The following is a 13,413-nucleotide window of genomic DNA, read 5'->3' as shown; positions in this document are numbered from 1 at the left end:
AGTTTCTTACAAATGTTTTCAGTAATTAGTAAATGATATTAGTAAAAATATGCGTATCGTAAAGAGCGAGGTATTAGGAGGAGGTGAACCCCTCTTATGCGTAATAATTTCTGTTCGTTTTAAGTTTTAATGCTGCTCCTTTCTTTTAGTTGAAGATACTTTTTCATATTTATTTTTTCAATGTTTTTTTTTAATAATGCTAAAATCCATCCTCCGTTCATAGAACAAAATCAACAAATGACAAATTCCTCCATGGAAAGATCCTCCAACATATCTCCCTCTTCTCAACCCTCCCCCCAACCAAAAAATCCCCCTGAAAACGTCTGTACACTTTCCAATAACCATTGCTATATGTAAGCACTGGTCAAATTTTCTTCCGCCATGACAAATTCCTCCATGGAAAGTTCTCCCCGTATAGCTTTGATATTTAGAAGGATCTTGTGCTTCAGAGCTCTTATTTTAAATCCCAACCAGATCCAGTGACATTGAGGGGAGTTGGATGGGGAAACCAGAAATCTTGGAAGACGTGAAAATTGAGGTATCTTTATCTTCGAAATGGGTGGTCGGAGGCCGTGATTAAGTGAACTGATGGAACTCGAAAATCCCATGTTAAATTGAAAATTTATATTTAAAAAGTACTCAAGTATTCATTGGCGGAAGATGCCGCTTTTAATATCAGGCCATAGCTTCTTGAAGATGCTACAAAATGTTTGAAAGGATTTTGCTCTATTTCTTCTAATTGCTTAGAAATCTTAGAAAATGTCTAGGTCTTTTTCACAAGTGTACTCGATAAAGGATATTGCTTTTAGAACAAAATCGGTACTATCATGAGCAGAAGACAATAACCTGTAAGATGATTGGAACCATTTTTCGATTTATTTTCCTGTTTTCTAACAGTCCCCTAGAATATTTTCAGCTACCTGAAATTTTTACAAGTCGGTTGCCAGAAAGAATCTTTTCAGATCGCCGATAATACCCCCCAGAGACCAAAATGACAAGCTGGTATAATCAGCTGCTTGTTAATAGAGTGTGAAAATTTCATAAATTATTTCAATGCAATGAAGAAACCTAGAAATGAGAAATAGTCAGGAGCCTTCAGTAAAGTTGTGCACACAAAGCCGAAATCATGGGGGAAATTAAATCAAAGCGAGGTATACATCTTAAAAGTGTTACCACACATAGACAGCGCCTTTGTAAAAAGTATTTGGAGCTTGGTAGATGTAAATATCCAAAATACCTAATAATGCGGTACGGTGAAGAACTAGACAAGTCAAGAGATTTAGGTCAAGCGACAAACCTTGAGGCGGAGCAGAACCCCGTAGCTTCCTCCCCGTTGCCCTACCGGGTCGTGACTGGTGGTAGAAACTTGGATTGCGACGAATTGAAGGATTGCCGGCTAGAGACTTAAGTTTGGAAGCACAGGTGAGGAGGAAACAACCCGTAAAAATCATAGAACTTTAATGAAATTTACACCACCAGATTCAGCGTATCAGAGAATCCTACTGTAGTTTCAAGCTCCTATCTACAATTAAACAAAAAAAAAGCTTTTTTAAGTGAAAGTAAGGAGCGACATTAAAACTTAGAACGATCAGAAATTACTCCGTATATGAAAGGGGCTTTTTCTCGTCAACGCCCTGCTCTTTACGCTAAGGTTTTTTACTGTTTTAAAATGTAAAGTTAAGAGAAAGAGTCAAACTTTAGCGTAAAGAGTGGGGCGTTGAGGAAGAAAAGCCCCTTTCATATACGGAGTAATTTCTGTTCGTTTCAAGTTTTAATGTCGCTCCTTACTTTCATTTTAAAAAAAAATCGTTTTTTTGTTTAATTTCTGGACGTCTTTGAATTAGTGCATGGTTTGATCTTGGCTCTCCACACATAAATAATTAAAACGAAATTTACATATTAATTTTTTGGGGCTAAATGGCTTTTTCACAGTTTTAATCGGAAGATTTTAAGAAAAAAGGAGTGAGGGAGGAGACCTAGTTGCCCTCCTATTTTTTGATTACTTAAAAAGGCAACTATAACTTTTAACTTTTTACGAACCTTTTCGTAAGTAAAAAATATACGGAACTTACGAATTAAATTACGTAGCGAACTTCAATATTCGTATGTTTTTATTGCGTATATGAGGGGGCTCACCCATCGTTGATACCTTGCTCTTGATATTAAAGCTTAAATTTTTCCCAATTCCTTAAGAATGACCCCTGAATCACAAAGGCCATAGAATAAATAGTTGAAATTACTAAAAATGCTTTAGCGTAAAGAGCGAGGTATTACGAGGAGGTAGACCCCTCAGATGCGTAATAATTTCTGTTCGTTTTAAGTTTTAATGCTGCTTCTTACTTTCAATAGAAAAAAAAACTTTTCATGTTTATTTTTTCATTGTTTATTTTTAAACAACGCTAGAAAATCCTGCGCCCCCTCCATTGAAAGTCTCTTCCCCCATGAGAAGTTCGTCCATGGAAAAATCCTCCCCGGTAACCCTCCCCCTCAAATATCCCCCCCAAACCAAAAAAATCCCCCTGAAAACGTCTGTACACTTCTTAGTAACCATTACTATATGTACACACAGGTCAAAGAAGCCCCTCCCACGGGGACTGCAGGGGAATAAGTCGTCCTCAAAGACATAGTTATTGGGTTTTTTGACTTTGGTGAATAAAATGGCTATCTCAGAATTCTGATCCGGTGAATTTGGGGGAAAATGACCGTGGGAGGGGGCCTAGGTGCCCTCCAATTTTTGGTCACTTAAACAGGGTATTAGAAATTATCATTTCTGTTAGAATGAGCCCTTTCGCGACATTATGGGACCACTGAGTCGATACGATCACCCCTGGGAAAAAAAAAAACAAATAAACACGCATCCGTGATTTGTCTTCTGGCAAAAAATGCGAAATTCCACATTTTTATAGATTGGGGCTTGAAACTTCCACAACAAGGTTCTCTGATACGCTGAATCTGATGTGTGATTTTTGTTAAGATGTTTCCCTAGTTTTTCTAAAATGAGGCAAGTTTTTTCAGGCTCGTAACTTTTGATGGGTAAGACTAATCTTGATAAAACTTATATATTTAAAATCAGCATTAAAATGCCATTCTTTTGATATAACTATTGGTATCAAAAATGTATTGCTCTTATACACCAGATTTGATGTTTATCTGATAAATGTAAAATAAAACCGCTTTTCATTGAAAAAAAAACCCAATTCGTGGAAATTAGGGAAGTAGCAAAATGTATTTCCCTACGTCCCATGAGCTTTAAGAGTGAGAGAAACATAAAGATAGCAGTTGCTAATTTCTGCCCACCATGGCTTTCAGCATTTGCATGTCAATCACAACCTAAATTTTGTTGACCCTACAAAAGGTGCCCATACCCAAAATATAGAACGGACATGGAGGGAAGTGAGAGATTACATCCCCACTAATGGTAGAAGAGAATATCAAAGCTATACAGGGAGAACTTTCCATGGAGGAATTTGTCATGACGGAAGAAAATTTGACCAGTGCTTACATGTAGCAATGGTTATTGGAAAGTGTACAGACGTTTTCAGGGGCATTTTTTGGTTGGGGGGAGGGTTGAGAAGAGGGAGATATGTTGGAGGATCTTTCCATGGAGGAATTTGTCATTTGTTGATTTTTTTTTTCTATGAATGGAGGATGGATTTTAGCATTATTAAAAAAAACATTGAAAAAATAAATATGAAAAGGTATCTTCAACTAAAAGAAAGGAGCAGCATTAAAACTTAAAACGAACAGAAATTATTACACATAAGAGGGGTTAACCTTCTCCTAATACCTCGCTCTTTATGATACGCATATTTTTACTAATATCATTTACTAATTACTGAAAACATTTGTAAGAAATTAAAAGTGCTAGTTGCATTTTTAAGTAACCAAAACATTGAAGGGCAACTAGGCCTGCTCCCCCATTCGTTTTTTCTCAAAATCATTGGATCAAAGTTATGAGAAAGCCATTTAGCCAAAGAAATAAATATACAAATTTTGTATTAATTATTCATTCACTGAGAGCTAAAATCAAAACATGCATTGACTCAAAAACTTTCAGAAATTAAATAAAAAAAGTTTTTTTTTTAACTGAAAGTAAGGGGCGACATTGAAACTTAAAACGAACAGAAATTAATTTGCACATGAAAGGGGCTGTTCCCTCCTCAACGCCCCACTCTGTATGCTAAAGTTTGACTCTTTCTCTCAACTCTTATTAGTTTTTTTGTCTCTTCAGAAATAAGAAGAATAAAAAGCTTGTTGTAAAGAATAGACAAAAAATATCAGTTTAATTGAAGCACTTTGAGACGAAAATATAACTTTCTTCTGAGATTTTGAACACATCTCCTATTCAAGGAAACAAATGTCACCCCCAATGTCACCAGATCTGGTCGGGATTTAAAATAAGAGCTTTGAGACACAATATCCTTCTAAATATCAACTTCATTAAGATCTGATCACCCATTTGTAAGTTACAAATACATTTTTCTAATTTTTTCAAATTAATATAACATAATAATCTTACCCAATTGTAGAAACGAATCATAATTTTGAGTGAGAAGCCCCTTAAAAGTTCAAAGTCTTATCTGTATTACCCCTGTCAAAAGCCCTTTAAAGATAAGAGTTTCAAACAGTGGATGCATTGAAATACCTACATTCCAGTCTTAACTATACCATAAAAGGTGATAATTGTTTTTCAATGCAGGTGAAGTAATTATGAGTAATTATGGAATATAGTAGCTTAAAAAACAGTGAAAAGTTGAATTTTTCTAAGGTAAGCAAGGATTTACACTTTTAATAGTAATATAGGATCAAATTTGACCAAAATATAAGTTGTAATGCACAAAAAACTGCGTTATATAGAGGAGGGGGAAGGGGTATAGTTAGAGATCTCAAAATAACTTCCCGGGATATACTTTAGCCTGTAGACACATCCCTGAAAGTTTCAATTCTCTAGCCCAACAACTTTCCAAGATAGCAAAAAGTCAATGGATTAGAATTTTACCAAAAAAAAACTTACTAAATCCACCTCCACCACTAATATTCATCTGGTGTGTAAAAAGTTTCATGAGCTTCATTTTTTGTATTGTTTTCACGACTCTTCTTGACTGCAAAGGTTCTTACGTCAGCCCAAGAGCGTGTTGACACATAAGAATTAGTTAAGCTTAATTTTGTGCAAGCATTCCATTTCATTCAAACATTTTGCGGTTTTCATATAAACAGGTGATCACAGATGGCAATATATACCTGTATTTCTAATTAAATGTTTTTAAAACTGTACTTCGTGCTTTTCCATGATGAATGTCATTAGAAGACTTTTGAAATTTCCCTTAAATAGCCCTGTATGACTTTTTCATTATATCTCGTTTTGAGAAGTTTCTTGTAAAATTCCAGATAAGTGGCTGTTTTCTACGCTCCTAAGTAGTTGTCTAAGGTGTATGAATCTAGGCTATCAGGAATGAAGAGCCTAAACTATATCCAGGAAACGTCTCTGAAGTGTCAGCTTCAGCTCTATCACTCTCTAAAGCACACTGATTATTGATTAATCTTTAAATACCTTTTTGTTATAAGAATAAAAGTAAGAAATGGCATAGGCAAGGCCTGGATTTACAGTAGGCTACATTTACCTTAAATTACAAAGGAAACTCAGGGAAAGCTTTTTAAGTCTTGTGGGCCTAGGCTCTCTTCTATAAATCGTGGTTTATAAGATTTCAGAGAATTGATGATAACCTAGAAATGGTGCTTTTAAGAAGAAAACTTGTTTGGAAAACAAATTTTTGCTTCAAAATATGAAGAATAATTGTAGTTAACAGATTCTGATTGCTATTCCACTCTAGTTTACCCCAAACCCATCATATTTGCAAATATATATCAAAAATTATTTATTTCTCTTATGTTTCTTGATTTTGTCAGCATATCAATTTGTGGGAAGCCTACATGGGTTAAAACACAAGTGATAGCCTATGTAGGATACATAAAATTTGGCCTATATGTTTACACATTGTGGGCTATATATAAAGTATAGTGGAATTGCAGCCAAAGTGTTGTGTTAACTAAGAATTTTCTACTGTTAATTAAGAAACATTTACACAATGTTTTAGGTAGCCTACTTAATATAGTAACCACACTCAAAAAATGAAGTTAGGTTAATCATAATGAAATATACCAAAATATGATGAAAATATAATATTTTAGTAATTTAATAATATAACAGAAATATAACAGAGGTTATGGAAAGCAAGCAGGCTGCCCAGAATGCTTTATGTTTACACATTAAGGGTTTATGTTTAAATCATAGTGTAATTACAGCCAAAGTTTGTTAATTAAGAATATTCTCTATGTTATGAAGTTAGAACTGGTTTTTTAACATGTTTCCTTCTCAGCAGCCCCAATTCTAGGCTTTTACCAGACTTAGGTAATGTTTTAGGTACTTATTTAATATAGTAACCACACTCAAGAAGTAAAGCTAGGTTAATCATAATGAAACAGGCCTTTACCAAAATATGATGAAAATATAATACTTTAGTAACAAAATTATGGAAACTGCAACAGAGGATTATGGAAAGCAAGCAGGCTGCCCAGAATGCATTATATTAAATACCTTACCAACTCTATATATTAAATATCTAATCAAAATATACCTGCATAGTAGTTTATCTTAGTTGAACCATGCTAATTATCTCTGAGTATGCTCAGAGGAACCAGTTGTACAATAAACCAAGAACAACAGTAATACACAAGTATCATGTTTTATATTTGTGGGCCAAAAAAAGCCCACAACATAGTACCATTAGGTTCATTATTTTATGCTCTTTTAAATTATCAGATTTGTAATTATGACAATGTGCTCTGGTCCAGTAAAGCTGTTGATTTGAGACCTTTTTTAATTTGGAAAATTGGTTTGTAGATTTGAAAAAGAAAGGCAAATATCTAGTGGTTCCATTCTCCATAAAGAAACACAAGGCCTATAAAAGATCCCAGTTTATAGTTACTCTTCCCCTGGAGGAAACACTACAAGATTATGAAAATAAAATAAATAAAAAATTAAATACTTTCTTATGTCATTTCTGAAACTTGTTTCCAAAATATTATAGTGTTTCCTTCTGAGGTTAAGTGACTTCTAAAAAATCTAGACACAACTTCAAATTCTACTTCAACCTTGATTTTCTATTACATAAAAAAAAACTAGTTTTTTTAACTGAAAGTAAGGAGCGACATTAAAACTTAAAACGAACAGAAATTACTCCGTATATGAAATGGGTTGTCCCCTCCGCAATCCCTCGCTCTTTACGCTAAAGCTTTTAATTGTATTAAAAAGCAGAATTGTGGCAAAGAGTCAAACTTTAGCGTAAAGAGTGAGGGATTGCAGAGGGGACAACCCATTTCATATACGGAGTAATTTCTGTTCGTTTTAAGTTTTAATGTTGCTCCTTACTTTCAGTTAAAAAAACTAGTTTTTTATTATGTAATTTCTGAACGTTTTTGAATTAATGCATGTTTGATTTTGGCTCTCCACACATAAATTATTAAAATGAAATTTGCATATTAATTCCTTTTTTGGCTAAATGGCTTTCTCTTAGTTTTGATCAGACGATTTTGAGAAATAAGGGATGGGAAAGGAGGCCTAGTTGCCATGCAATTTTTCGGTTACATAAAAAGGCAACTATAAATTTTTATTTTTAACGAATTTTTCTATTAGTAAAAAATATACGTAACTTAAGAATTATCTTACGTAACAAACTTTTATATTCTTTAATTTTTATTATGTATATGAGAGGGTTTGTACCCTCGTTAATACCTCGTTCTTTACACTAAATCGTAAGTTTTGTCCCAATTCTTTAAGAATGACCCCTGAATCAGAAAGGCCGTAGAATGAATAGTTGAAATTACTAAAAATACTATAGCATAAAGAGCAAGGTATTTATCTCCTCCTAAATACCTCGCTCTTTATGCTAAAGTATTTTTAGAACCCCTCACATGCGTAATAATCTCTGTTCGTTTTAAGTTTCAATGCTACTCTTTACTTTCAATTGAAAAAAAAATTTTCCATGTTTATTTTTTCATTGTTTTTTTATAGTAATTTTAGAAAATCCTGCGCCCTTTTCATTGAATTTCTGTTCCCCCATGACACATTTCTCCATGGAAAGATCCTCCCACATTGCAACCTCCCCTCAACCCCACCCCAAAAACAAAAAAAAAATCCCCTGAAACCGACTGTACACTTCCCAATAACCATTATTATATGTAAACACTGGTCGAAGTTTTGTAAGTTGCAGCCCCACCCCCAGGGACTTTGGGGGAGTAAGTCATTCCCAAAGACATAGTTATTATGGTTTTTGACTATGCGGAACAAAATGGCTATCTCAAAATTTTGATCTGTTGACTTTGGAGAAAAAATGAGCGTGGGAGGGGGCCTAGGTGCCCTCCAATTTTTTTGGTCACTTAAAAAGGGCACTAGAACTTTTCATTTCCGTTAGAATGAGCCCTCTTGCGACATTCTAGGACCACTTGGTCGATACGATGACCCCTGGGGAAAAAAAAAAAAAAACAAAAACAAATAAACACGCACCCGTGATTTGTCTTCTGGCAAAAAATTCAAAATTCCACATTTTTGTAGATAGGAGCTTGAAACTTCTACAGTAGGGTTCTCTGATACGCTGAATCTGATGGTGTCATTTTCGTTAAGATCCTACGACTTTTAGGGGGCGTTTCCCCCTATTTTCCTAAATAAGGCAAATTTTCTCAGGCTCGTAACTTTTGATGGGTAAGACTAAACTTGATGAAACTTATATTTTTAAAATCAGCATTAAAATGCGATTCTTTTGATGTAGCTATTGATATCAAAATTCAATTTTTTAGAGTTTTGGTTACTATTGAGCCGGATCGCTCCTTACTACAGTTCGTTACCACAAACTGTTTGAAACTTTTGTGTCAAAGCAAATCAGACTCAAACTAAAATTAAGAAAAGCATAATTTTTACAGTTCAATTCTGTGCAATTTTCCAAGGCCTGTAAATATGGAAGGAGTAGAGGTGAGACTTGGAAAATATCTTTACTAGACGTAATTTTGGCTATTCATTTCTGAAATAATCAACTGTTTCCTAAGATAGGGTATTAAAAAGCCCCTTATCTGGAATTTTACCAATTACTTGCTCTAAGACCCATATACTAGATGATCCATTTAATACATTTTAAGGTAAAAGTCTTGAAGTACTATGCCTCTGAAGGGAAAATCTTAAAAAAAAAATGAAATAGTACTGTTACATCCCTTTTTTATGCCTTTCCAACATCATGGTTGCTTTTCTGAAATTGTACCTCCCTTCCCCCTGATTGTCTCAGGTATAGCTTTAGGATAAATAAAATCAAAAAAAAAACACAAAAACATTGAAATTCTTTGTAGAATGTTTCTGTTAATCCCATGATCATGTTTTCTGCCATTGCTATCCATGTTTCAAATCATTTCAAAAATATCTTGGTAAATAATGAAATGAGTCACAGAAGAATGTATATTATAAACTGTGGGAATACCATACACATTTTAACAAACAGTCTGTGACTAGATTGAATTGATAGAGAAATATATTGTTATGGCTGTATATGGGATCATCAGGGGGATTGGATACATTGCCAGAGTAACAACTGTTTTGCTGAAAAGGAGCATAAAATAAGGAATCTATTGTTACTACTTTTGTAAGCAAATGAATTGAGAAAATCAAAATTTATTAAAGAAACATGCCATCATATTTTCCTTCTCCATTAAACATTCTTTCAAAGTTGTTGCCTTTTCAATTATATCTCAGCTCCTCCTTCCCACTCCTAGTAAACCCCAGTTAGAGTCCTAGGCTATATAGAAAAACAAATAGCTGATTGTGTGAATTTCCTTTTATCTTTTATGTTCAGTGCTCATTTGGCTCACAACATAAATAAAAAAAACATACTTTTGTGTATATCCTATATGTCTCAATGTGTGTATTCTAAAGTCTCTCTTTCATGCATAATTGTATCTGGCCCATTAGAGGTATGTCACTGGGAAACAACTGTGACAACAGTAGCTGCTAAAGTTAGAACTAGCATTTAGTAGGTATTTGCCAGAAATCAGATAGCCCTGGAAAAAAGAGGCATACCATTGTATTTTGCATTCACTTGTCCTTTCAAATATGAAAAATTCATTTAGTCAGAATTCATCTCAACCTGCGCTAATTTAACCCCTAACATAGCCAAATGTAGCCTTAGGCCAGTGATGAGCACTCTTTTTAGCTCAAAGAGCCAAATAACTTTTTACAACTGTAATATCTAATGGAGAGCTGCTATTGGAGTTTAAAATCTTTTACATTAACATGTGTTAACTGTGTAGTGCTAACTTTCTGATCTTATAATACTGGTAAATTATCAGCAGTTTAACTGTTCTCAGCCTAATCTGATCTAGAACTAGTTAAAAATGGGGGAAAATTACAACCCTTTGTAAAAGAAAAATCAAAAACGAATGTTAAACAAAACCATTTAGTTTCAACCCAACACTAAATAGTTAGCAATCAATAACATTACTAGTAAATAAAATTTCTTACTCATGAAGTAGAAATGCCAAACCTGGCCGTCCAACTTCATTTTTCAAACATGTTTAGTATTATGTCTACTGGTCACAGAGCAGACACCAGATTTTCTTGGAAATAAAGAATAACAAAATTTTGAAATACATTAGGGAGGAAATGTGAATATAAAGTGTGTAGAGCACCTCCAATTTTCAATTATTTGTTTTGACAGGTTTGTAAAGAAAAGGTTTTGATTTTTTTTTAAGTTTTGTTTTCAGTCTGTCTTGATTGAAGATCATGCCTAATCAGAATGACAAAGAATTGCTCAAGAGCTGCATTTTAGCAACAACAAAAAACATATGCAGCCTGCTATCCATATGTTGCCAGCTCCTGTAGTTGGTTACATACATAAGTTACATAATTTTGTGGATTTGACATTGTTTTTTTATGCTTAGTTCTCATCAACAGTTAGCTCATAATGCCAACTATAACCAAAGTAAAAAGCATCATATGAAAATACAACAACAAACCATGTTCAATGAAAGTATCTCAAAAAAGGTATTTTTTCAAATGTAGGGAGAGGGAGACAAATAATCTAAGGGAACAGACCCTTCTTCCACCCCAAATATAAGACTCTGAATAAACCCTAAATTGAAGGTTAGTATGGTAAATTTTTTTTTTCAGATACATTATATCAGATTGGATGGAAAGCAAAAGGTAGATATTATTTATGGGACCTTCAGAGCTCTAGCTTCTGAGAATTCTACAGCTAAGACTTTATCTGGCCATAGTTTTAGAGACATCCTTAGTGATGACATCAATGATGCTGACACATTTGGTTCTCTTGCACCTTCAAAATTTTACGAAATTGATACTAGGCCTGATTCAGAGAGTGAACAGAAACTGAATGAATATGAAGAAAATTTTATTCCACTTGAACAAAAAACCCAAGGACAATTTTTATTGGAAATTCGTGATCTTCTTAATGCAGGGAAGGTATGTTTCCTAATTATATTCTTACTTTGAAGTAGTATACAAAGAAATTTGTTCATGCATATCAATTATAATAAATACTATCTAAAAACTTAAACGCATGCTACTAATTCTTCAGATCCAATCTGTTTACAATGGATGGGGATTTAGGTATTTATACATTAGTATTTTTAGGGAGGGGTGCAGTATAGAATAGAAAATACTTGAAGAGAACAGTAAAACCCTTGGAAAACTGGGTGGTGGTACCAGGTCTAGAAAGTTGTAAAAGTGTTGAGAAGTTGGGGAAGAATAGAATTTAAACAATCAACAGAGATAAAAATCTAGAAAAAGATAACTTCAAACGAGACGACGGCCGTTTTCTACTGGCCGTCGTCTCGTTTGAAGTTTTCTTTTTGTAGAGTTTTATCTCTCTTGATTGTTTATTGTCATGTCTGGCCAGTTTGGCTTAAGAACTTTCATAGAATAGAATTTGAAAGCAAATGGCCCTTTCATCAGAGATAGCACTGCCTATACAAAGGGTACTCCTTGCAATTTGTAATTTTTTTTTTTTTATCTGGCCACTTTGTATGGAAGGAGTGGTTGTAGAAACTTTGGAAGGGCTCATTTGATTGGAATCAAAGGCTCTAGTGAAGTTTTAAAATTTTAATGCAATTGTTGGGCAACCATACCCCTTCCCTCTTGTGCCTGTTTAACCTCCCAAGGCATCTCATCAAAGTTACAAGGTAGTTATTTTGTTCAAAATAGTCAAAAGCTCAAATAACTACACCTTCAAGACTACTACTTACTACTACTACTAACAACTCAACACAGCAACAAGCCGCTTGAGGCCAAAACAACTATGCACGCTCCTCCTTCATCCCAATCTATTCCAAGCCTTCCTTCTTAAACCCTCCCAGGAAGTTCCCATTTCCTTTAAAACTTTTCTTTTTTGACATCCTCCCAGCCCAGACAAGGACAATCTGCTTTCTATTTAGCCTTAAACAGTTGGCCAAAAAGGACAATCTTTGGTAATTTTTCATCCTTCATCTGCACAATGTGTCCTAGCTATCTCAACTTTTCTTTCATTATAGCCCTAGAAAGCAGGATTGAACCACATTTTTTGTACAGCCTACTGTTTGAAATGCAATCAGTCAGCTGGGTACCCAGAACAATCCATAGGCAATTTTGCCGGAAAACATCTAGCAAATCTTCATCTACTTTTTGGAGCGCCCATGCTTCAGAGCCATATTTGACCACTTTCATCACTGTAGCTTCAAATATTCTAATCTTGGTTGGCAGACTTATCTTCCTATTCTTCCAAACTTGTTTGAACTTTAAAAAAAAAAACACCTCGAGCCTGGGCTATTCTACTTTTATGCACATCTTTACATCTTCACTGCTCCCACCATCTTTACTAATAATACTACCAAGGTAAGTGAAGCTGCCCACCTGATCAATCTTTTCATTACCCACTCACCTTATCATCTCCACTTATTCCTAGCATTAGAGACTTAGTCTAATTAACATTAATTTTCAAACCTATTCTAGCAACCTGAACTTGCTAAACCTCCAGAAGTTCATTCTTTTTGCTCACGCTTCCATCTAGGATGCTTAAATCATCAGCATAATCTAAATCTAGGAGAGTTTTTCCTCCCCATTTGATTCTGTGGTGTCCCATTGCTTCCCCCGTGCTCCTTAAGACAAAGTCCATCAAATTGATCCATATGAAGGGGGAGAGAACACAACCCTGCTTAACTCCTGATTTAATACAAAACCAGTTGCTAACCACATTTCCTACCTTAACTGCAGTAGTGTTATTCTTGTACATAATACTATTCACTTTAATGTATATGTCTGGGATAAGACCTTTGCTAAAGCTCTTTTATCAAGAGAATCGAACGCCAAAGCTGAGGATCAAA

The 13,413-nt window shown here is 34.4% G+C and overlaps 2 protein-coding genes across 5 annotated transcripts in view; one reads left to right on the top strand and one right to left on the bottom strand.

The window, feature by feature from the left end:
• The window catches only part of LOC136039854 (GATOR complex protein Iml1-like), a 104,730-nt gene extending 99,535 nt beyond the window's left edge, over window positions 1-5,195 (bottom strand). For all 3 annotated transcript variants that reach the window (XM_065723788.1, XM_065723790.1, XM_065723789.1), the window contains exon 1: window positions 5,015-5,195. In XM_065723788.1, the coding sequence (XP_065579860.1) occupies window positions 5,015-5,072 (58 nt within the window). In that variant the 5' untranslated portion in view covers window positions 5,073-5,195. The remainder of the gene's footprint in view (window positions 1-5,014) is intronic.
• A 64-nt stretch (window positions 5,196-5,259) lies between these two features.
• LOC136039853 (pentatricopeptide repeat-containing protein 1, mitochondrial-like) overlaps window positions 5,260-13,413 on the top strand; it is a 63,782-nt gene continuing 55,628 nt past the window's right edge. For both annotated transcript variants that reach the window (XR_010620568.1, XM_065723787.1), the window contains exons 1-2: window positions 5,260-5,336; window positions 11,207-11,518. Coding sequence is in view for 1 of the 2 variants with exons in the window: in XM_065723787.1 (XP_065579859.1) it covers window positions 5,289-5,336; window positions 11,207-11,518 (360 nt within the window). In the remaining variant the exon portion in view is untranslated. The remainder of the gene's footprint in view (window positions 5,337-11,206; window positions 11,519-13,413) is intronic.

The sequence above is a fragment of the Artemia franciscana genome, chromosome 20, assembly GCF_032884065.1.
Source record: "Artemia franciscana chromosome 20, ASM3288406v1, whole genome shotgun sequence".
Lineage (NCBI taxonomy): Eukaryota > Metazoa > Arthropoda > Branchiopoda > Anostraca > Artemiidae > Artemia > Artemia franciscana.
This window is presented reverse-complemented; position numbering and strand designations above follow the sequence as displayed.